Below are 25,526 nucleotides of genomic sequence, written 5' to 3'. Positions count from 1 at the left end.
TTGGGTCATTTGTTGAGACGTGGATGGATCTAGAGACTGTCATACAGAGTGAAGTAAGTCAGAAAGAGAAAAACAAATATTGTATGTTAACGCATATATGTGGAACCTAGAAAAATTGTACAGATGAACCGGTTTGCAGGGCAGAAATAGAGACACAGATGTAGAGAACAAACGTATGGACACCAAGGGGGGAAACTGGTGTGGGTGGGTGGTGGTGGTGTGATGAACTGGGAGATTGGGATTGACATGTATACACTGATGTGTATAAAATGATGACTAATAAGAACCTGCTGTATAAAAAAATTAAATTAAAAAAAAAAAGTGGGCAGCGGCCCAATTCCTGGAAATCCCCACCCCTTCCCCAAAATAGCTGGAATACTCCTCCCACTCGTTAGCCTACGAAATCACCCACCCTATAACAACTGACAACCCCATACCCTGGGGCCACTCTCACCTTCTGAGATGGCCCACACTGTCTGTGGAGCGTGTTTCTCCCTAAATAAATCCACTTCTTACCTATCACTTTGTCTCTCACTGAATTCTTTCTGTGATGAGACATCAAGAACCTGAGCTTCATTAAGTCCTGAGACCAGGTGTGATCTCAGTTAAAAGACCGTGGGTTCAAGTCCCAACCTGAGTTACACGGTTATGGGGTCACCTTGTTCCTGGCCCTCAGTTCCCCAGAAAAGATAAATGATTCTCACCACAATCATAAGAGATTGATACCAAGTATTCATTCCTAGTGGGGGGGTCATTCTTTTCTTGCGATCAGATCACTTATGTCCAAGGCATCAATTAAGAGATCTTGGATGCTTGGCAAACAGAGAATCAAGGAAAAATAGGGAAAGGGTTTGAGAGCCATTTTATCATTCAGGTTAGATGGGGTAGATGAACTACCTTACACCAGTGGCCACACTCTAGGGAGGGGCATCCGTATCCTCTTCTTTGGCAAAACCCTGACAATAGCCTGTTTGGAGGCTCCCATGTCAGTCTCCACATGGACCAGCCCATCTATTAACACTATCTTTCTGCAAAGGGGAACAAGTTATTACTTTCCATGATTCCCTTCTCCCTCCACCCCTACCACCCTAGTCCAGGCCACCAGCATGTCTCACCTGCATTTATGAATTGGCCTCCTAACTGGACTCCCTGCTTCCATCTGTGTCCCCTTTCAATTTATTCTCTACAGAGTAGCTGAAAAGATCATTTTACTTCTCTGTTCAAAACCTTTCAATGGCTTATTATTTCCCGCTGAGTAAAGGTCAAGTTCTTAACTAAAAGACTTTGCATTACGGCATGATCTGCATACCCCTCCTTCTTATTTTTTCCACTCTTTCCCCACTCTCTTACTACTCCTCAAATATGCTAAGCATTGTCACACCTCAGGGCCTTTGCTCTTGCTGTTCACCGTGCATGGCACACTTCTCCCAGACCCACACGCCTTGGCTTCTTCTCTTACTTTCTTTGGGTCTGTACTCAAGTGTCAGCTAACCTTGTAAGCAGATAGGGTAGGGGTCCCCAGAGAAAAACAACCAGGCATGGCTTTCTTGATATAAGAGAAGCCATTTTAGGCCTATGCCATTTTGTGATCTAAGCCTGGCCACAAGGCTTGCCCTTGAACAGGTCTCAGTAATTAATGAGTTTAAGGGAACAAAAGGAAAAGCAGTCAAGAAACAATAGTTCAAAATATCGTATATTAACGCATATTTGTGGAATCTAGAAAAATGGTACAGATGGACTGGTTTGCAAGGCAGAAATAGAGACACAGACGTAGAGAACAAACGTATGGACACCAAGGGGGGAAAAGAGAGGTGGGATGAATTGGGAGATTGGGATTGACGTATATACACTAATATGTATAAAACAGATAATTAATGAGAACCTGCTGTATAGCACAGGGAACTCCACTTTGCTGTCCAGTAGAAACTAATACAACATTGTAAAACAACTATACACCAGTAAAAAAAAAAAAAGAAAGAAAAGAAAGAAAGAAAGAAAAGAAACAATAGTTCAGTGCTAAAACAGATTCCTGTAACAATCTGGTACATATCTTTGAGCTGTTCTTCAGGAACTTAAGTCCCCACCCAGGTGAAGGATGGTAACTACATGCAAAGATCCCAAACTGGGTGGAACCAAAGGAATGATGATGTTGACCTTTTCTGATCCTCATGACTTCAGTCAACTAGAGCTTGGGCTCTGGCAACCTTTGCCCCAATTCTATGCTGAATTCTCCTCTGCTCAAGCTCCTTCACGAATATGCTTAAACTTCCCCAATTTTGCTGTTCGGGGAGACGCTGCTTTGGGAAAGATCCTTGGTGTTCTCCTTACTTGCTGCAAGTAGTAAATCCTTCCTTCTCCCACTCTTTGGCTAGGTTGTGTCTTTTGTTTTTGTTTTTGTTTTTTGGCTGTGCCATGCGGCTTGCAATATCTTAGTTCCCCGACTAGGGACTGAACCCAGGCCCTCGGCAGTGAAAGCATGGAGTCCTAACCACTGGCCCGCCAGGGAATTCCCATTGGTTGTGTGTTTTGGCTCGATACCCACCAAGAGGTGACCCAGTCTTTGAGTAACAACCTGAGAGGTCTTCCCTGACCATCTTACAGCGCCCCTGCCAACACACTACATCCCTCTTTCCCTGCTTTTTCTTCATAGCACTTATCACCTCCTCTGCTTTTACTGTTACGTATATGCTTCTTATCTGTCAACTCCTCATCCACCCTAGCCCACTAAGAATGTTAAGTTTCAGGAGAGGAAGGGGCTTTGGGTCACTGCTATATCCCCAGCACCTAGAACCCTGTCTGGTACTTAGCAGACACACAGTATTTGTTGAATAAATGAGTCAATTCCAGTTTTGACTTTTAGAAACCTCATACCAGCTTCCTGGTCCCTTATCTCCTCAGACACACGGTGACAGATCAACTATGGTGCAATTCTCCCAAGTATGGTGAGCTAGTAGCTAATCCTTATTGGACACTTATTCAGAGCCAGACACATGACTAAGAGTTTTATATGATTTTTCTCATTTGATCCTCACAGTGTGAGGGGGTAAATACTATTATTCTCATTTTACTGATGAGGAAGTGATGCACAGAGGGGTTAAGCTGTTAATATGCGGTGTAGCTGTGACTAGAACGTAAACAATGACTCTAAACCTGTGCCCTTAGCCACACAGTTTGGGTGGCAGGGGCTTTGTGAGGATTTGGACTAACTGCAGCAGGCTGGGTGGACCCAGACAGGAGAAGACAAGACTGAAGAGGACATAGCAGTGATAGTCCAAGTGAGCATTCTGAAAAAATGTTTATCCCCTCATATTTTTAAGTTGATATCTAAAAGTTTTCATCATAAATTGAAATAGTTGCAATGGATGTAAATTCTGGCAAATTGTAAATAATGACAATATAAGATAAAACTGTTAAATCTTTCTTCATAGTGTGTCCAACAGAATCTACATAACAATTGAATAACCATCACCCATTTAAAAGTACATGAATGAGCTCTTTAACATTCGATAATTCTACACTGTTCCTTTATAACTTATATTTATGTTCCACTTCCCCATGTTATCCAAATGTAACACTTTTTATGTTTGAAAAACATTTTATAGATCACATCTTTGCAATAAAAATATGTATGTATTAAAGTAAAATTTAATTTTTTTCCCTGTAATTGTATGGCTCTACATATTAGAATTCTTCTGAACTGAGTAATTTTACAATTACCTTTAACATGTAGCTGCTCTTTTGACACGATTACAAATTCGATAACACATAAACATAAAAGGTAAAATTCTACTGGAAATGCATCTCTCAGTGAGATAGATGGGGCTTCTCCACCAATTAATTCATGTATCTGAATGACTATTTCTTACTGTTAGATAAGCAGGGTCCACTTTCAATTTTATTTCTTTTTTGTTTTAGTAGATACGGTGCCGAGAAATATTACTCACATTAATGTATGATAATACTTGTAGTTTTGTTAGAATATTAAATCAATTCTTTGGTTTTGTGGACAAAAAAAAAATGCTGCCTGCCATTTCAGTAAACAAAAAATGTTGCCCACGGGACTTCCCTGGCGGTCCAGTGGTTAGGACTCTGGGCTTTCACTACCGCGGCCCCGGGTTCAATCCCTGGTGGGGGAACTAAGACCTGCAAGCTGCACGAGGGGTTCAAAATAAAAACAAAACTCATTACCCACTTTCTAATATGCCTGAATTCAGAACAGCCCAATATAGGCCAAAACACACTTATAATGCCTAGTCCCGCTCTTTAGTCTTAAGGTATCCCAGGGATGAACACACCACAGTCCGAGAAGCACCAGTTCAGAGGAATGATTTCTAGAGCCTGGGAAGCCGGCTCCTCTGCTGCTCTTCCCAGCGACCTCAGGGCCGGAGCGGCGGCCCACTCTGTCCGTTCCCGCTTAGCCCGAAGACCAGTGGTCCCGACCGCGGAAAGAACGGCGCAGGCTGCAGCCCAGCCAGGGCAAGACCCGGAACGAAGAGAAGAAATTGCCACTCGGGAGGCTAGAAAGCGGAGAGTCCGCGGCTCTGCCAGGCCCAGGAGGGAAGCCGGACCCTCGGCAGGAACACGCCGTGGAGGGGAGGGGAAAGAATGTCGGTGCAACACGACTCAGGGGAGCAACGGCTGGCGGAGGTCGGAACTCGGACTGTGGGCCGGAAGTGAGGAAGGCGGAGCTTATCCTGTTCCTGCAGACACTAGGCGGCCCTAGGGAGCGTCAGCCGGGGGAAGAGTGTCTGTGTAACACTGCGGGCTGAGCAGAGGGCGTGGGATGGGACGGGTGTCGGTATAGGAGCTCTAGGGAGGGACGGATATCGCTGTGACACTGCGGGGGATGCTCTGAGGGGACGGGTGTCGGTGTGGCACCAGTGCTCGCTGAAGGAGCCGGCGGAACGGGGTGGTCATGGGGATGTGGGCGTCGCTGGACGCGGTGTGGGAGATGTCGGCCGAGAGGCGTATCTTCGGGGCCGTGTTGCTCTTCTCCTGGACAGTGTATCTCTGGGAGACCTTCCTAGCACGGCGGCAGGTGAGCCTAGACAGGGCCCACCTGACCCCGACACCCGGCCAGCTCTAGGCCAGCCTCGGTCTCGACTCCAAGTCCCTGGATGATTGCTGCGGCCCCAGCACCGGCCTCGACCTTATGGGTCTCTACTGAGCCTCCTAACTTGGCCCGATGATGGGGTAGGCCTTGAGGGGATCTGGTGCTTCAGGACGTTTTCCGCAACGTGGTCATGGGCCCCAGGCCGCTTAGGATCTGGTGAAAGGGAAGGCAGGGCTGCCGCCTTTTCAGGCCTGAGCTCTTGTACCTGCCCCACAGCTTCCTAAGGATTCTTGGGCCCAGACTTACTTCCTTTATTTTTGGCAGCAACTCATAAACCTTCAGAAAGAAGATACTAAAATTTTATAATCACAACTTGCCCACGATATTTGTGTCATGTTCAACCACAGCACTGGGAAGCCATTTTCTGAAAATGAAGATTTCTCAGTCCTTCCAAAGACCTGAACTCTTTTCCCTTTAAAAAATAAAAAAGAAAGAAAAAAAAAGTGTATATTGTTGTTTTTGCCCAAAGAACATTTTCTTAAAGGCTTCTTTATTGTTTTTATTCAAACAATTAAACAGTAAAGTAGAAAGTGAAAGTTACTTAATAACAGTTCCCTGGAGATAATCACAATTAACAGTTTGATGGATTAGAGATATGAACTTTATTTATTTATTTATTTTTTGGCCACACCATGTGGCCTGCGGGATCTTAGTTCTCCCACCCTGGCGGGCAGTAAAAGCTCGGAGTCCTAAACACTGAACCACCAGGGAATTTCTGAGATCTGAACTTTTAAATGAGATAGATTTGAAGTTTAATTGATCACTTTATGGCAGTCTTTCACTGCTGGTTTTCTTCTGTGTTGGCACTGAATCAAGTCAACTGTAATGGTTAGGAAAACCTTTCTTTTTTTAACTGCTGAAACCTTTTCCTTGAGCACTACAATCGTTTTCCTCTGCAAATTTCTCCTCTCAGATTACATTCTGTATGAATCTTTAAACTGAAAATTAAAAAATTTTCTATATCTGTCATTGTCTGGGTTATATCTAGATTTCTTTTTTTAGTCCAGGATATTCAAAGAGGTGTTAAGCTGTATAGCACTAGGTTCTCTGACTAGCTCTTAAGATAGCTTCATTAGTACAGAATGCTGTAGGCCTAGAGAAGATCCTTTGCAGAAAGTAAGCATGCAGTATGTACTGTCTAAATTGGAGATGGGGTATTGAACACCTACCTACTTGTCTTACTTTAATAATAAGCCTAGTTACAGTAACTACTTTTCAATAATGTTTTCTTTCTTCAGTTATGCTTTCATGTAATACCCTTTATCAAGGGTTTGGTAAGGTATCCAATAATAAATAGAGAATAGAGATTTATTGTAAAACCATTGTAGAAAATGCTGTCCATTATATTGTTTGGTATCTGTTCTCTGTATTATGTACCATGGGCTGAAATTACTTTCTAGAATTTGGTATAACAAGAAAGTTTGTCTTTCTTGAAGACCTGATCTGTTTCTGTCGTTCCTCAAATTTCCCTTAATTTGTCTTCTAGAATCAAATTTAATGACTAGCCACATTATCTATTAAAACTCATGATTAGCATATTTACTTCCTTCTGTCCATGAATTTAGTTTCTATATTATAGGATGTATGCTGTACCTGGAATGAGTAGTACTCTTTGTAATGTTACAATTTTGGTTTACCTCTGCAAACCAAAGTATGTGACAGCTTTGATTTTAATTTCACCTAGTCAACTAGTTGCAGGTTCTCTCATGCTTTTACTTCCCTGCACGAGTTGTTTTAGTGGTCAGTGTACTTCATCAAACGCAGTATTTGTGTATGTATAAAGCAAATTCAACAGGCTTAAGTGACAAGTTAATGTTATAAACCAAAGTTTGATTGTAAATGACTTGTAATAAGTAATGAGTTAGCTTGACTGTTTCCTTAAGGTGTTTTCTTCAAAATATTTCAGAGACGGATATATAAAACAACAACTCATGTACCACTGGAGTTAGGACAGATCATGGATTCAGAAACATTTGAGAAATCTCGACTGTATCAGCTGGATAAAAGTACTTTCAGCTTCTGGTCAGGACTCTATTCAGAGGTTGAAGGCACTGTGAGTAATTTACTTCTTGGGGAGACAGTCTGTCAACTTATTTAATACTTTGGAATGTTTATTTTCATTTTTGTATTTTTGTGACACAAAAGAGGGTACCATACCTACAAATCCCAGAATGCTTTCTTTTTTTTTTTTTTTTTTGCGGTACGCGGGCCTCTTACTGTTGTGGCCTCTCGCGTTGCGGAGCATAGGCTCCGGACGCGCAGGCTCAGCGGCCATGGCTCACGGGCCCAGCCGCTCCGCGGCATGTGGGATCTTCCCGGACCGGGGCACGAACCCGTGTCCCCTGCATCGGCAGGCGGACTCTCAACCACTGCGCCACCAGGGAAGCCCCCCAGAATGCTTTCTTAACCTTTGTTATTGATCGTAATGAGTGTGGAGCAAAACAGGCAGAAACATAACTATTCAGGCAGTTGAAAACTGTAGAATATGATAACTGTCACCCTGAGGCCAGGTATGAAAAAGAACTTTTTTTTTTAATATTTATTTATTTGGCTGCATTGGGGCACGTGGGATCTTCATTGCTGCGTGCCGGGTCTTCCTTGCAACGTGCGAGATCTTTCAGTTGCAGCATGCGAACTCTTAGTTGAGGCATGTGGGATCTAGTTCCCTGACCAGGGATTGTACCTGGGCTCCCTGCATTGGAAGCGCAGAGTCTTACACATTGGACCACCAGGGAAGTCTCAAAAACGAACCTTTTGTTGTAAGTTATTCTTGTAGCAATCCCAGCTCCTCTTCCTGCCTCTCAACTCTGTAACCTGTCCTCTACATTGTGGCCCAAGGAATCCTGAAACACGATTCTGATCATGTTATTCTCCTACATAAAACCTTTTGCTGGCCCGCTGTTTCCTTCAGGGTAAAGTCCAAATTTCTTGGCACGCTTTATGAGGTCCTTTTGACCCGGCAGTTGCTTACTTGAGCCTCATCTTTTTATTCCTTCCCTCAAATTCTTTCCGCTTCTTTATTGTCCATCTCATACCCAGCTTGGTTTCTTATGACCTTGAGTCTTTTCACATGCTGGTATCTCTGTCTGGGGTGCCCTTCTTCTCCCACTTTGTCTCCACTCTCTCACTGGGCCTGATAAATCCCTACTGTTCCATTAGGATCCAGCTGAGACATCATCTCTTCTAAGAAACCGTTTGAAACTTCCCCATCTCTCAAGTCTGGATAAAGTAGCATCCCATTATTATTCCTATCAGAGTACTTAGCATATTGTATTGAATTTGCCTGTTTAGCTGACAGACTGGTAGTTCCCTAAAGATAGGGTACTTTAAAGTCTTGTTCATCATTTTATACCTAGTACCTGACATATAATAAGCACATAATTCATATGTATTGAATGAAATAATGAGTGACAGATAATTTTTACTTAGTACAACAGGGCCAGTCTTCCCCCATGCTAAAAGAAGAGAGGCTGTAAAGTACAGAGCCATGTTTCTCAGTTTTCTTTTCATGATCTCCCCTGGCCCCTGACCCTGGTACCTTTTTAGCCAATATTCCTAGTTGCCCCTCCATGAAATTTTAATACCAGAGATATACTGTATGTTTGTTTCTGTACTGTACGTATACATATATATATATGTGTGTGTGTGTGTGTTTTACACATAAAATGAGTAAGATTCCCCCTGCCACCACAGACCAGTTCTTGGTTTTCTACCCCTAAGAACAACTGAAAGTGCATGGCGTTGAGGCTGAGAGCTGACTCTGAATTCAGGTGGCTTGAGTTTGAGTCTCAGCTCTACCATACCAGCTATGAGACCTCGGTCAAGTCACTCAACATTTCTGTGCCTCGGTTTTCTGTTAAAATCGTATGGTAATAATAGTTCCTCATTCATAGTGTTGGTGAGAGGATTGAAAATTAGTTAGTGTATGTAGGATGCTTAGAATAGTGCTGGATCTGCAGTAAGTGCTCCAGAAGCATTGGCTATTGTGTTTTTATTTATTTATTTATTTTTGGCTGCGTTGGGTCTTCGTTGCTGCGCGGGCTTTCTCTCGTTGGGGCGAATGGGGACTACTCTTCGTTGCGGTGCACGGGCCTCTCATTGCGGTGGCTCCTCTTGCCGCGGAACACAGGCTGTAGGCGTGCAGGCTTCAGTAGTTGTGGCTCGCAGGCTCTAGAGCACAGGCTCAGTAGTTGTGGTGCACGGGCTTAGTTGCTCCTTGGCACGTGGGATCTTCCTGGACCAGGGCTCGAACCCGTGTCCCCTGCCTTGGCAGGTGGACTCCCAACCACTGTGCCACCAGGGAAATCCCTTGTTGAAATTTTTAAGGGCTACAAAATAGTGCAATATAAAGTGATATAAACATGAATAGAATCCAGAAGTTTATATTAATGAAAAATGGGTATATATTCTTTTTAAAAAATAAACTATTTTTTAGAGCAGTTTTAGGTTGACAGCAAATTTGAGCAGAAAGTACAGAGCGTTCCCATACACCCCACGCCCCCACATATGCGCAGAACTCTCCCACTGTCAATGTCCGGAGTCACAGTGGTACATTTGTTAGAATAGATGAACCTACACTGACACATCATTATAACTCAAAATCCATAGTTTACATTACCATCGCCTTTGGCGTTTTCCATTCTATAGGTTTGGACAAAAATATAATGACTTGTATTCACCATTACAGTGCCATACAGAATAGCTTCACTGTCCTAAAAATCCTCTGTGCTCTGTCTATTCATCCCTGCCTCCCCGCTAATCCTCGGCGTCAACTCACCTTTTTGTCATTCCCATAGTTTTGCCTTTTCCAAAATGTTATATAGTTGGAATCATATAGTTTATAGCCTTTTCAAATTGGCTTCTTTCACTTAGTAATATGCACTTAAGAGTCTCCCATGTCTTTGCATGGCTTGACTTTATATTCTTTTTGAAAAAATGCTCTGTCATAATTCCTCCAGAACTCTTTTAGGTCCCTCAGTACCACTAAGAGAAAGATTCCTAAATTGATAATAAGGTTGTAGGTACTTTCACCGTAAGCATGTTTGCTGTAGACAGCTTTGCTGTAAGCATTTTCACCACATAACCAATTGACTGTAAGGCAATTTTGCAGTAAAAGATAAAATAATGAAAAATAAAAGAGGGACATTAAAAAGGACATAAACACGTAAAATGAATAACAAAATTAAAAAGACTTTATTGCAAAATACAAAACATTTGAATACATTTAAAATGCATGTGGATTCATGACAATACTGCACAAATAACTGATTTTATTTTGTGAATTGTACCTAAGCACTTGTCTTCCAAGTCTTCTGTTCATAGTATTTTATACAGTTTTTTTCTTGTTGATTTGTCTCATCATTCAGCATTGCACTTTTTCTTTTTTGCTAAAACTTTTTCCTTTGTTAAGAGAAGTATCAGTTTTCAAATACTAGGAGGCATATTTGTAACTGAGCTCTGTATTGCGTTGTGAAAGCCTCTATACCATAGTTCGTTCTTGGTATGTAGTCAGATGTCCACTGATAGATGTTCCGAAGCTCTATGGGAAATGTGGGTTCAACTTTGCACCTTGGAGACCTCTTTCTCCTCCAAAGTAGTGTGTTTCAAAGTAAGAAACCAACTCTTGGGGCAAATCATCTGTCAGCTCAATAACGCCATCAATAACATCGCTAACTGGAGGATATACTAACCAGTTGAAACCAAACTGTCAACCCCAAAACTGTCAACCAGTTATTTTATCTTTCACAGCAAAATTTCCTTACAGCCGTTTGGTTATGCAGCGAAAATGTTTGCAGCAAGGTATTTAAGGCAAAGAAGCTTATGGCAAAGATACAGACATGTAAAAATAATTAAGATTGGCTACCATAATTGTTCCTCACTTAAAGAGAAGAAACTGGCTGTTTGTAGCTTTGTTAAATGATTACAAAATTGTCTAGTTAGTCACAAAATTTGCATTGACAAATATTGAATACTAAGACTAGTGTGGTTAAAGCAAAGACTCAGAGAAATTAAATGGCTTTTGCCCATATAATGGCCAGGCGACACTCACTGCTAAATGGGAGAACTGAATTTCAAACTGCTCTTCTGAGTCTTTAAAATTACACAGAAGAGAACACTTTTGAAACTCTAGGGACTGCAACATGAAGGTGCTAAATTTATCCTTGGGGAATTAGTAAACTACATTTTCCATTAGATAGGAAGTATTTTGTGTTACTTTGAAATCCTGTTCTGTTTGAAAACAATTTCATTAATTCCTATTTTGTGTTGATTAAAATTAATTGGTTTGTAAGCTTTGCTCACAAAGAACAAGTGCAAAGATTAATTTAGACTTTTTTTTTGCCATGGTACTTTCTACCTGAGGGAACATAAGAGGCCCTTGTGACAAATTACAGATGCCACTGTTCACACAAATGTGACAGAGCACCCAGGGACAAAATGTCCCCCCTTTCTGAGACAAACTCCTGATATCTCATAGGTGTCAATAAAGAGCCCTCTCAAGAAATGGAATGACTGGGGAGTAGAGTCGGGCAGAGTAGAAAAGTTCAAATTACAGCTTCTCCAATTTCTGCTTGTTTCTGAGTCAGCAGTTTAGCCTCTTTGAGTCTCATTTTTTCTCCTCTTTAAGGTGAGAAGAAGATAGATATTAAACCATATTTCATATGTTTTGTGGCAGGGACTGAGTAAGATAATGTAATGAAGCAATTAGTATAGTACTCAACACATAGCAATTACTTAGTCACTGGGTTTCTCTGGGCAAGTTACTTTAACATTTCTGAGTTTCAGTTGCCTTATCTGTAAAATCGAGATGACTATGCTCCCTGCCCTGCCTGCTTCTCAAGACGTTAGTGAAATAATATATGTGGAAGCACAGGACTTGTTTTCGCAGGCATCATTAGTTCTTTTTACAGGACATCCTATCAATACAGAGAAACTTTACTGTTCACCGTGTTTTGTTTTTTATTCCCCAAAGCATGCTAAGCAAGTTTGCAATAGCAGTTTCCAAATGCATTCAAAGTTCATATTAAAGGTACCCTTGATACTTACTTAAAAGCTGGACTTTTGGAACTTCCCTGGTGGCGCAGTGGTTAAGAATCCACCTGCCAATGCAGGGGACATGGGTTCAAGCCCTGGTCCGGGAAGATCCCACATGCCGCGGAGCAGCTAAGCCCGTGCGCCACAACTACTGAGCCTGCACTCTAGAGCCCGCGAGCCACAACTGCTGAAGCCTGAGTGCCTAGAGCCCGTGCTCTGCAACAAGAGAAGCCACCGCAATGAGAAGCCTACACACCACAACGAAGAGTAGCCCCCACTCGCTGCAACTAGAGAAAGCCCACGTGCAGCAAAGAAGACCCAACGCAGCCAAAAAAAAAAAAAAAAAGCTGGACTTTCAATAGTAGGTGTTCCAGCCTTTCCCCCAAAGCATTACAAATCCTTAATTCTGCATTATTTATTAGTATTGAGAATAGGAAGAAGGAAATGCCATCCCAAGTCAATTAGTTCAACAAGTGGAGCATATACCACATACAGTGGTGCCAAAGCATGTCTTCTGGGAAAACAGTTTATATCCAAGATTGAGTTAGTTAAAGTAAAGTGGAAATAGCTGGATGTAGAGTTAAGGGGCCTTTAAAAAGGCAGTCTATTAAAACAGTGATTTTCAAACTTTGGTGTACGTCACATTTAACTGGAGACTGACTCTTAGGCCCCACTTCCAGTTTCTGATTCAGTAGTTCTGGAGTGGAGGCTGAGACTTTTCATTTCTAGCATGTTCCCAGCGACGCTGATGCTGCTGTCCAGAGACCATATTTGCGACCCATGTTATTGTATCAATCCCCTGCATTCTGGTAAAAGTCTAAGAGATGAATAGCATCAAGTATGAGTGTGATTGTGGGGAAATAAGAATGCTCAAGTATGGCTAATGGGAGTGTAAATTGACGTAAACACTTTAAAGAAAAAGCTGATAATACCAGATAGAGTTAAAACTCACCATATATTGGTCTAAAAAGGTGTAGAGTGTAAAAAGTAAGTTGTAGAATGATAAATACAATATGATGTCATTTATATGTGTATATATATATATATATTCTTTTTAAAAAAAATTTTTTTTAAATAAATTTATTTATTTATTTATTTTGGGCTGCGTTGGGTCTTCGTTGCTGTGTGCGGGCTTTCTCTAGTTGCGGCGAGCAGGGGCTACTCTTTATTGTGGTGCACAGGCTTCTCATTGCAGTGGCTTCTCTTGTTCCGGAGCACGGGCTCTAGGTGCTCGGGCTTCAGTAGTTGTGGCATGCAGGCTCAGTAGTTGTGGCTCGTGGGCTGAGAGCGCAGGCTCAGTAGTTGTGGGGCATGGGCTTAGTTGCTCCGCGACATGTGGGATCTTCCCGGACCAGGGCTCAAACCCGTGTCCCCTGCATTGGCAGACTGATTCTTAACCACTGCGCCACCAGGGAAGTCCGTGTGTGTGTGTGTGTGTGTGTGTGTGTGAGTGTGTGAGTGTGTGTGTGTGTATATATATACACATATATATATTCTTAAAAAGCATATGTAAACCGCTTTATTATTTATGGATACATATATAAAAATGGAAAGTAGATTGGAAGGACACCTAAGAAATATATGATAGTGCCCAAACCCCTCAAAGCCACAAGGAACCATGTCTGAACGGATGGGAATATTGTGCTTCTAACCAAGGAGTATGATCACACTCTGGGGCTCCACAAGTGAAGAAACAGTACGTTGACTCCTCTGGGCAAAATGATTCCACGAACTTGGTATCTGTTGTGAGAAGTCGTGTTTTGTAAGCATGTATTCTTTTCACATTTTAAGAGCTGCTCCCTCGTTCATATGTCTTATTGGTTTGGTGAATATCTGTGTTTGCTTTATCTGCCCAAGACAAAGGGTGGTGCTGAGAAAGTGCCTTACTCCTATGATACCCTGACTCCTACCTCAGGATTCACTTTTTCCTGACCCAGAGAAGGCTCTGATAGCTCATTCTGTCCCCCAACATGGTAGGTGGACATGACTCTGTACTTATACCGATACTAATACTTTGTCCTAACCAAGAGGCTATTTCCTTTCAAGGAAAAGCCAGCTATGGAGCCATAAAGGCTGGCTCAAATTCCATTTCTTTCACTTGTTAGCTGTGGGATTTTCGACACGTTGCTTAGCCTTTCTAAGCTTAGTTCCTGATTATTAAGGTCTTTTGACAAAAGTTTTTTTTTTCTCTAAACAGCTTTATTGAGGTAAATTAAAAAATCATACAGTTCATCTGTATAAAGTGTACAGGCAAAAACCTTTTAATAGTGTAAACTTAGTATCTCAATTGGTTTGTATCTGTCTAAATGCATATTTTATCCTAAATAAGATCTCTCTTTTTTTTTAACATACTTTCATATGATAGTTTCTAGTACTGCTTCAATGTGACCAACATGTGCTTTGTTTTATAGCTTATTCTTCTCTTTGGAGGAATCCCTTATCTCTGGAGACTCTCTGGGCGGTTCTGTGGCTATGCTGGCTTTGGACCAGAATATGAGGTATGTCATTCATTAGCACATATTTGTCAGTCTTTCTTTTTCCTTGGCCAGCTTTCTACTAAAGTTAATTTTTTGGCTTCTACCGTTATTAGGCTTCTCTGTCTCTGCAGTCCTTGTTGACCTGTGTTAGCATAATGCAAGTTACTGTAGCAAACCCCAGAATTTCAATGGCTTATTACAGTAGTTTATTTCTTAATCACATAATAACCCAGTGTGAGTATTTTGGGTGTCAGCAGGTGACATCTTTTATGTGGTAAGTCAGAGACCCAGTCTCTTCTTATATGGCTCTGCCATTCCCTAAGTGCCCCTGAGCTCTCTGCATCCAACAGGCAGATGGAATGAGAGGATGGAGAAAGTACATCCTCTTCTTAACTCCCTTGGCTCCGAAGTGATACCTGTCCTTTGCATTCACATTTCATTGGTGAGCCAGTCATTTAGTCTCAGATGCAAGAGAGCTGAGTAATGTAGTCTCTGGTAGGCAGCTGCTTCTTGGGAACAACTCTATGAAAGGAGAAGCATGAATTATGTTGAACTCACGCTAAGCAGATACCCTGTGCCACACATGCTTAGCAGATACTTTCAACAGAGACAGAGAGTATACCTCTTAGAATCTCCACTGAGCTGCTTGAGTTGACTGCCCACTCTTCCAGGAATTCCAGTTATTGGAATCAAGGCCTTCGACCTGAGACTTTCTGCCTGTAATGGATGCTGGGACACTGCTTTTGACTTTTTCTTGGAAATTGCCAAGTCTGTTCTCTCCTTCCTGATTGTTTATTTGAAATGTTGGGTCTTATCTATACATGTAGGTACCTTGGGCTTTAATTCAGCTCATCCTGTATCCCTTTCCTGTGTACCGTTTTCTAAAGGAGCCAAACTCTTTAAGACCTCTTCTTCCTGTGATATCTCTGTATCTTCATAGACTCTGTCCTGACCTGCTATATGCGCTGTTAGAGTTTAATTGCATGTTCTCTGTATTGTTTCATAAAAAATTTAAGGTGGTTTTGTATAAACATGACTGACTCCTATTTTAGTTCCCATCTTCAATGTCACTTTCTCAGAGAGGCCTTCTCTGACCACTCTCATCTAGAATAGCATCCCTCTGTCACTCTTCTTTTTTTTTTTTTTCCCCCAGCCGAGCCACGTGGCTTGTGGGATCTTAATTCCTCAACCAGGGATTGAACCCAGGTCCTTGGCAGTGATAGCGCACAGTCCTAACCACTGGACTGCCGGGGAATTTCCCCTCTGTCACTCTTTAGTGAAGCATATCACCTTATTTTATTTTCTTTATAGAGGCACTTACCACTATTTGCATTTATCTTACTGTTTATTCGTTTACTTTTTATCTGTCACCCTGACAAGACTTTTAAGCTCCAAGGGGACAGAGACCTTACATATTTTCTTCACTGCTGTGACTTGTGCCTAGAACAATGCCAGTCATGGTGTAGGTACTCCATAAGTATTTGTTGAATGAATAAACCCAATTTATATACATACATATAAAAATATTCCTTACGTTAATGGGACATATTTTATATAATGTTCTGAGACATTAGTTTTGTATTTAACAATGCTTTAGAGATCTCTTCCTCTCTGTTTATATAGATCTTTGTTTTCTTTAATGGCTGCATGGTACTGGCAGTCCTCACTCTGCACAGTTCTGATATACACACATTTCACTTACCATGGTTTAGTTAGTAACACCAGTCCCTCAGCAGGTTCAAATTTCAGTTACCACAGTATGTTACAGGCATAACTGCATAAAGTACAAATTCCCTGCTAGCTCTTCAGTTCACAGATCACTGTGCAAATAACAGATGCTCATGCAGTGACCAATCATGTCACTCTTCAAATTCTGCTGGTGACTGGTCACTGCACATCTGCTATTCAGTGATTCAGAGCGTGCAGTCGTCTTGCCTCCTGGTCTCCCGGCTATACATCTACATGACATTTTACAAAGATGGATCACTGAAAGAGGGAATTGGCCAACAAGGATGAAAGTGTAGCAAAGAAATAGAAGATGATAACACTGGAATTGAAATTCAAATCTAGGAACTTCCCTGGCAGTCCAGTGGTTAAGACTCCACGCTTCCACTCAGGGGGCATGGGTTCAATCCCTAGCTGATGTGCTAAGATCCTGCATGCTGTGCGGTGTGGCCAAAAAAAAGAAAAAGAATTCAAATCTAATGTACATGGTACAGAGGAAACAGCTGCCCACATTCCCACCTGAAACAAGCTTTTTTGGTTTTTGTTGTTTCATAATGTATGAAGCACTAAAATACCCTTTCCCTGGATCCTCACCAGTACTTATTATATACATGATTTTTAACTTTTGCCAGTCAGGGAAAAAATGTTATTGTGCTGTTATTTCATACAACTTATTGAATGGAACTTGTTGAATGGATAAGTCACTTATGAAGCAACATAAGTAAGTAAAAGTGTGTGTGAATATCCATACAGATTTTTAATATAACTAGTGTCCTGGTGATGAACATTTAGATTGGTTCAATCTTCCTTCCTCCCTCCTTCCCTCCCTCTCTGCCTTCCTTCCTTCCTTTCTTCCTCCACCCACCTCCCCCAGCTCCCTTCCTTCCTATGTTGGGTCTTCGTTGCTGCACGCGGGCTTTCTCTAGTTGTGGCGAGCGGGGGCTACTCTTCGTTGCAGTGCATGGGCTTCTTGTTGCAGTGGCTTCTCTTGTTGCGGAGCACAGGCTCTAGGTGCTTGGGCTTCAGTAGTTGTGGCACACAGGCTTAGTTGCTCCGCAGCATGTGGGACCTTACTGGACCAGGGATCGAACCCGTGTCCCCTGCATTGACAGGTGGACTCTTAACCACTGCGCCACCAGGGAAGTACAGTTCAATTTTTCTTAATTGCATACACTCGTGCCCATCCTTGTACACATGTCGTTGTGCACATATTCCACATCTATAAGAAGTCTGAAATAGTATATACCAAAATTCCAAAAGTGGTTTTCTCAGGAGAAAATTTTGGCAATTTTTATTTCCTTATTTTTGCTTATCTTTTAAGAAAATTCAGCAATGAACATCTACTTCTCATATAATTAAAACCAATTTCTTCACTAGAAAAAGAAGAAGAAAACTAAGTGGACCTCAGCTTATCCTTAGGCATAGGCAGTGTGTCTTTTGGCAGGACTTTCTGCTTTCCAAACTACCAACAAATGGTCTTATAATCAGTGTCCTTATTTTTTGACAGTGATATTTGGCCCAGCCTTTTTCAGCAGGTAATCAACTTAATGACTCAGGATGCTCCAGAGTTCTGTTGCCACATTATACATATAAGATGGAATGAATAGGTTCATCTCAGACAAGAGGTGAACTGTGCCATCAGGATGTTTTGGTCTGGATCACTCTGCCCTCATGGCGCAGCACTTTATAATGTTCTGTGTCCTGGAGTCTTCAAGTGTTCACTGATAGGGCTAGAGCCCAGATCTTGTTGCTTTTGAGAATCTATGAGTCAAAACCCCTTCCCCTCACTGCCCAGTAGATCTTATTCCTAGGATATTTTCTCCTTCCTGAATTAGAATTAGAGATCTTCTGAGAGAAACTCCTGGAAGTTTGTGTATTCTCCAACTTCCCCAGTGTGACTGTCACAACTTCTTTTTTTCAGATAGAATATCTTCCTTAACTCAGTCACCTGTCTAAACTCCAGCTCACAGTTGTCTGTTAGGAGTAGAAGGGTCTTAGAGAAGAGTAGTGAAAAGTAGCATTTTGGGGTTGGATTATGAAAATCTTTAAAAGTATAATGAGTTTGCAGTCTTATAGAGCAGTGGTCCCCAACCTTTCTGGCACCAGGGACCGGTTTCATGGAAGACAATTTTTCCATGGATGGGGTGGGGGGACAATGGGGAATGGTTTCAGGATGATTCAGGAGCATTACATTTTTTAAAAAAAATTTATTTATTTATTTAGACTATGTTGGGTCTTCGTTGCTGCGCGTGGGCTCTCTCTAGTTCTGGCGAGCCGGGGCTACTCTTTGTTGCGGTGCGCGGGCTTCTCATTGTGGTGGCTTCTCTTGTTGCGGAGTACAGGCTCTAGGCACGTGGGCTCAGTAGTTGTGGCTTGTGGGCTCTAGGGCGCAGGCTCAGTAGTTGTGGTGCACAGGCTTAGTTGCTCCTTGGCATGTGGGATCTTCCTGGACCAGGGCTCGAACCCATGTCCCCTGCATTGGCAGGCGGATTCTTAACCACTGAAGCACATTACGTTTATTGTGTACTTTATTTCTATTGTTATTACATTGTAAAATATAATGAAATAATTATACAAGTCACCATAATGCAGAAACAGTGGGAGCCCTGAGCTTGTTTTCCTGCAACTACATGATCCCATCTGGGGGTGACGGGAGACAGTGACACCCGAAGTGTGTTGCTTATGTCTCTGTGGTCTCGTTTTGGTTGCTGTCACTGCAGAAAACCCTGCTTCACAAAGACAGGATGTTGGAAATGGAAGCAGGCTTTTCAGTGCTTTTGTGTCAATCTCAGGATATTCCACCTTGATTTTCATCCAGAATGTATGGAGATTTGAAGTTGTCTTAAACACACTTTTAAGGCCACTGTCATTTACGATCTCAAGCAGTTGATCCTCTTCTAGCACAGACAAAGTTAGTTCACCTGGCTTATTCACAAATGGGTCGCGGATCCATTCCTTGCCAGTTCGGGGGTCTTTTGTGGTTGGGCAGTAATGCTCAAACTCTTTTGAAAGCTGAGATAGGTGATCATGCACCAGCTGGGAGAAAGAAGGCCCTCGCTCAGTCTCTTTCAAAATCTCTGCTAATGTTTGAAACATGTCAGAAATCCCAGTGTTCACTTGTCGACCCCATAATTCCAGTTTGGCTCTGAATGCAGCCACTTTATCTGTCGACTTGAACACAGTTGTTCTCCCCTGAAGTGACAGATCGAGTTCGTTGAGCAGGTTGAATATGTCACACAAGTAAGCAAGTTTTGTGACCCATTCTGTGTCAGTGAAATGTGCTGCCAGTGGTGACTGTTTTTCTAAAAGAAATTTCTGGAGCGGCTCTCGTTACCTCAAAAACTCTGGCCAGTGATCTACCTTTAGAAAGCCATCTCACTTCTGTGTGTAAGGGAAGACATGGGACTTCCTTGGTAGGCTAGTGGTTAAGAATCCACCTTCCAGGGCTTCCCTGGTGGCGCAGTGGTTGAGAATCATCCTGCCAATGCAGGGGACATGGGTTCGAGCCCTGGTCTGGGAAGATCCCACATGCCGCGGAGCAACTGGACCCGTGAGCCACAATTACTGAGCCTGTGCGTCTGGAGCCTGTGCTCCGCAACAAGAGAGGCCGCTATAGTGAGAGGCCCACGCATTGCGATGAAGAGTGGCCCCCTCTTGCCACAACTAGAGAAAGCCCTTGCACAGAAACGAAGACCCAACACAGCCATAAATAAATAAATTTAAATAAATCATATATTAAAAAAAAAAGAATCCACCTTCCAATGCAGGGGACGCGGGTTTGCTCCCCAGTCAGGGAACTAAGATCCCACATGCCACAGGGCAACTGAGCCCTTGCGCTGTGGATCCCATGTGCCACAACTAGAGAGAAGTCCGCACGCCGCAACTAAGACCCAACTCAGCCAAATAAATAAAGAAAAAATATATATATATTTTTTTTTTAAAAAGGAGAAGATGTGTGTGCTCTGCATCCATCTCCTCACAGAGCTGCACGAACAGATGTGAGTTAAGGGCATGTACTTTAATGTGGTTGATAATTTTAATCACATCCTGCAAAATGTTGTTAAGTTCAGGTGACATTTTTCGGCTAGCCAGCAGTTCTCTATGGATGACACAGTGCGTAGACTCACATTCAGAGGTGACCTCTTTGACCCGAGTAGTGAAACCAGAAAGCCGTCCAGCCGTGGCAGCCGCCCTGTCCGTGCATATACCGACACAAAATGACCAATTCAGTTTTCCTGATATGTAATTGTTCAAAGACTTGAATAGTTCCGCAGCTGTGGTGCTGGTTGGCAACAAAAGTGCACATAACATATCCTCATGCACACCTTCCTGAAAAATATATCGCACAAAAACAAGCATTGTTGCCCTGCTGTCAACATCGGTAGACTCATCAACCTGGATTGCATACCGTGGTGACTCATTAATCCTCTCTAACAACTGTGCCTCAATATCCTCTGCTATTTCATCAATTCGTCTAGTTATGGTGCTAGATGACAGAGGAACACGTGCCACCTTTTGAACTGCAGTCTCTCCTAAAAGTTCATGACAGATGTCCTCAGCAGCAGGCAGGATCAACTCTTCACCAGTAGTGAAGGGCTTCTTAGCTTTAGCCATGCTGAGAATGATGCTCTCAGTGCAGACACATTTGATGAAGTGGTGGCCTTCATAATTGCTTCTGTTCTTCGTGTTCATGGTTTTTTTCCTTTGAAAAACTCCAAAGGCTTGTCTTTCAATGCAGGTGCTTGGTCTCCATGTGGCGAAGCAGTTTTGAAGGTTTCATGGCTTCATTGGATAGCCGGTGGCCACATATTATATAAAGCGGGCTTGGAGAATGTGAATCCCCTGTTGCAATGAACCCGTAATTTAAGTAGGACTCTTGGTATTTTCTTTTAAATGTTGCTTTCTTTTTGTTGGCAGTCTTAGAGTCTTCTGCTGTCTCATCACTGGGTCTTTCCCCCTTTCCAAAGAAGCTCTCCAGTGACGTTTGTTTTTTTACTCATCCTGGCTAGGATTAGCTTGTGGGCTTACCAAAACGGTGGCTGAGACAAGTGTGCAGTGTGGGAAAGAGGCATGGATGGAAGTAGATAAATTAATGGGCGGGCCACGCGCAGACTAAAACGTGTCGGATTCTGACTTAAAGCCTGCCACTAGATGCAGCTGTACAATTGATGTACATCAACTCACTTGCCACAATAAAGCCTGCCACCAGATGCTTAATTGTTGCTTGCCACTCACTGATAGGGTTTTGATATGAGTCTGCAAGCAATTGATTTATCATGGTCTCTGTGCAGTCAAACCTCTCTGCTAATGATAATCTATATTTGCCATTGTTCTCCACTGCTAGCATCACTGCCTCAGCTCCACCTCAGATTATCAGGCATTAGATTCTCATAAGGAGTGCACAACCTAGAGCCCTCACATGCGTAGTTCACAGTAGGGTTCGCTGCTCTGGGAATCTAGTGCTGCAGCTGATCTGAACAGGAGGCGGAGCTCAGGCAGTAATGCGAGCAATGGGGAGCGGCTGTAAATACAGATGAAGCTTCGCTCGCTCCCCCACTGCTCACCTCCTGCTGTGTGGTCTGGTTCCTAACAGGCCACAGACCAGTACCGGTCTGTGGCCCCGGGGTTGGGGACCCCTGTTATAGTGCCATTACGAGCTTTTAAAGTTGAGAAGTGGAGTTTTAGATTCATCTGGTGTGTATGTAGGATGGATCGAAAGGGGAGGGATTGATATTAGGCAGGGGGACCATTTAAGAGGCTGTTTTACTGTTTAAGGCAAAATAATTTACAATGCTCTTGGAATCTTAGTGTTTTAAGGAGGGAATAAGCCTACTGATTGGGGAATTAGACTTACTGTTCATCTTCTTTAAGAAGAAAAATGGTTTATTGATAGAATTATTCATTTTAAATGGTATTTATGCATAAGATAAGTGAGATTAAGAAGAAGTCAAGTTATCTTAAATTAATTCAAGGCTCCATACGTAGATGATTTATATGTTAGTGTGCAGAAGGAACTTGAACTTATGGCATATGTTGATAAACTAGGGAGAATGGAGAATGTTTCAGAAGACTACAGGTGAGCAAAATCTAGACTTTCAAAAGGAGAAAATGGTACATTCTGTGCAGAATGCTAAACTTGATAATCAGTGCCTTATCACAATTCTTCAGTGAATTATTAAAGAAGAGATGTATAAACTTTAAAAAAAAGAGTAGAGGGACTTCCCTGGTGGTCCAGTGGTAGAGAATCCACCTTCCAATGCAGGCGATGCAAGTTCAATCCCTGGTCGGGGAACTAAGATCCCACATCCTGCAGGGCAACTAAGCCCGGGCGCCACAACTACTGAGCCCCCGCACCTCAACTAGAGAGCCTGCGTGCCATAGACTACAGAGCCCACGTGCTCTGGAGCCTGTGCCACAACTAGAGAGAGAAAACCCACACGCCACAACTACAGAGAAGCCTGCACACCACAACTAGAAAGAAGCCCTCATGCCTCAACGAAGAGCCTGCGTGCCACAACTAAGACCCGATGCAGCCAAAAAAAAAAAAGAATAGAGCCCAGGTATAATCCCAGAGCAGCTTGTGAAGGGCACATGATAAAACATTTTATAGTTAATCTGAAAGACTAAAGACAGAGAAATAGCCAGAAAGATTCTGAATAAGTAAAATAATGAGTGGTAACTTTTAGATATTAAAATGTATCATAAATTTTAAATAGTGTATTGGTACCAGAAACAGGCCTAACTAAGTATATGTAATCTTGGTATATGATAAAGGTGGCATTTCAGATTGGTGAGGAATATATAGGTTATAAATTTTCTTAGGACAACTGAGAAAAAAATAAATTCCAATTTTATATCCTCCAAGAAAAAGAAAGACTTAGTTGAATTGAGTATTTAAATATAAACAAAGATACATTGACAATACTTAACCAAAAAAAAATATAATTTTTTTTAACTTTTTATTTGATATTGGAATATAGCCGATTAACAATGTTGGGATAGTTTCAGGTGCATAGAAAAGGGACTCAGCCATACATATGCATGTATCCATTCTCCCCTAAATTCCACTCCCATCCAGCCTGCCACATAACACTGAGCAGAGTTCCCTGTGCTGTACAGTAGGTCCTGGTTATCCATTTTAAATATAGCAGTGTGTACATGTCAATCCCAAACTCCCTGACTATCCCTTCCCCACTTCATTCCCCCTGGTAACCATAAGTTCGTTCTCTAAGTCTGTGAGTCTGAAGAAACTATAAATTTTAATATGATCTAGAGTTTTTAATTAATTAATTAATTAGTTAGGCTGTGTTGGGTCTTCGTTGCTGTGCACGGGCTTTCTCTAGTTGCGGTGAGCGGGGGCTACTCTTCATCGCAGTGCACGGGCTTCTTATTGTGGCGGCTTTTTTGCTGTGGAGCACAGCCTCTAGGCACGCAGGCTTCAGTAGTTGTGGCTTGCGGGCTTTAGAGCGCAGGCTCAGTAGTTGTGGCGCAGGGGCTTAGTTGCTCTGCGGCATGTGGGATCCTCCCGGACCGGGGCTCAACCCTGTGTCCCCTGCATGGGCAGGCAGATTCTTAACCATTATGCCAACAGGGAAGTCCCGAAAGAACACCTTAGAAAAAATTGAGTACCTCAACACAAAAATGGGCAAAGGAAGAAATTCGTATGATCATAAAATACATGAAAAATATAAATCCATACTGACAATCAAAGAAATGTGTTTTAATACAACAATGAAGAATCGAGGAGTTGTGCTTCTTTCTTTGTTTTGACCTATCATATCATATTGGGTAAAAAACAGTTAAAAGAATCATAGGACAGAATTGTTGAGGGATAGGGAACTAGTCTCATGGTGCTGTCAGACTGAAAACTAGTATAGTTTTTCTAGAGGACACCTTGGCAGTTTGTATCAAAAAATCTTTTAAAAGTTTGACACCAGGGCTTTCCTGGTGGCGCGGTGGTTGGGAGTCCACCTGCTGATGCAGGGGACACGGTTTCGTGCCCCGGTCCAGGAGGATCCCACATGCCGCGGAGCGGCTGGGCCCGTGAGCCATGGCCACTGGGCCTGCGCGTCCGGAGCCTGTGCTCCGCAACGGGAGAGGCCACGGCAGTGAGAGGTACGCGTACCGCAAAAAAAAAAAAAAAGAGTCTGACATCAGACATTTCACTTTTACAAATTTATGGGGAATGAATGAAACGGGTTCATTGTAGCATTGGAATGAATGCTACATACATAATGGAAATATATGTAATGGAGCCGTTAGCAATGAAGTAGATCTATATTTATTGATATAGAAAGATGTTTGTGATATGTTAAATGAGTAAAGCAGGTATTCAAACAATCTATACAATATGGTTGTATTTTTTGAAGATGGAATTCCGATTCAGTAATTTTGAGGAAGGTCCTGGAATCTACTTTTAAAAAATTTCTCATTTCCCATTTGGGGACAGATGCTGGCATAAACCACCCTGCATGTTGTAGCCAGACAAACCTCCTCTTTTCCTCTTCCCTTCTCCCTCTTCCTATGTTTAGAAACATAGTGGCTGCATCTTTACTACCAAGTCAAATATGCTTTGGTGGTGTACTCACACTTAAAAGAATTCAGTTTTACACTGGGGAGTAAGAGGGAGAGTGATGGTGTGGTGGGAGGGAGAGCGAGGGTTTTATTTGCTTCATTGCCTTCCCCTCCCCCCAAGTCCCTTCATACCAATTAGCCCTCATCCTCCACTGTCATAGGAAAAGATATTTGTAAAGAAAAATGAGGCAGTTCTTGGCTTTTGATCTCCTAAGGACCTGTTGTTAAGGCAATTAAAGGAGTTCTAGAGGGTTATTTTCTCTCTTGAGTTTTGGCTCTGTTAACACTTTAGCACACTCTGCCCCACCTGCCCTGGCCCAGCTTTCCTGATGCTCCATTATGTTTCTCTGCCTGGTCCCAACTAGGCCCATCATCTTGTCATCTTTCACTTTTAAGGTGCTCTTTTCTTTCTCCTTGCTTTTGCAAATTGTGTGGAACTCCTCCTTGCCTCTTCTGTCCCACTAATTTATCTCTTTCTTCAGAGTAGCATTCCATTTCTCATCAGTGTTGTAAGCCTTTCTTGAATTCACCAGCATATGTGGCTGAATTTAAGTTCTTTTAACCTTTTTGTCTCTATGACTTCAATTAACTTTCATATGGTGCCC

The 25,526-nt window shown here is 42.4% G+C and overlaps 1 protein-coding gene across 3 annotated transcripts in view; it reads left to right on the top strand.

Moving 5' to 3' along the window:
• Nucleotides 1–4,699: 4,699 nt before the first annotated feature.
• ZMPSTE24 (zinc metallopeptidase STE24) overlaps nt 4,700–25,526 on the top strand; it is a 49,191-nt gene continuing 28,364 nt past the window's right edge. The window contains exons 1-3 of one of the 3 annotated variants that reach the window (XM_027108969.1): nt 4,700–5,038; nt 7,020–7,166; nt 14,557–14,643. In XM_027108969.1, the coding sequence (XP_026964770.1) occupies nt 4,916–5,038; nt 7,020–7,166; nt 14,557–14,643 (357 nt within the window). In that variant the 5' untranslated portion in view covers nt 4,700–4,915. The remainder of the gene's footprint in view (nt 5,039–7,019; nt 7,167–14,556; nt 14,644–25,526) is intronic. The other 2 variants (XM_027108971.1, XM_027108970.1) reach the window with 2 other exon arrangements.

The sequence above is a fragment of the Aethalodelphis obliquidens genome, unplaced genomic scaffold (assembly GCF_003676395.1).
Source record: "Aethalodelphis obliquidens isolate GAN/ISIS:26980383/991018 unplaced genomic scaffold, ASM367639v1 scaffold9, whole genome shotgun sequence".
Taxonomy (NCBI): domain Eukaryota; kingdom Metazoa; phylum Chordata; class Mammalia; order Artiodactyla; family Delphinidae; genus Aethalodelphis; species Aethalodelphis obliquidens.
Note: the sequence above shows the minus strand (reverse complement) of the source record. Positions and strands in the feature narration are given on the sequence as shown.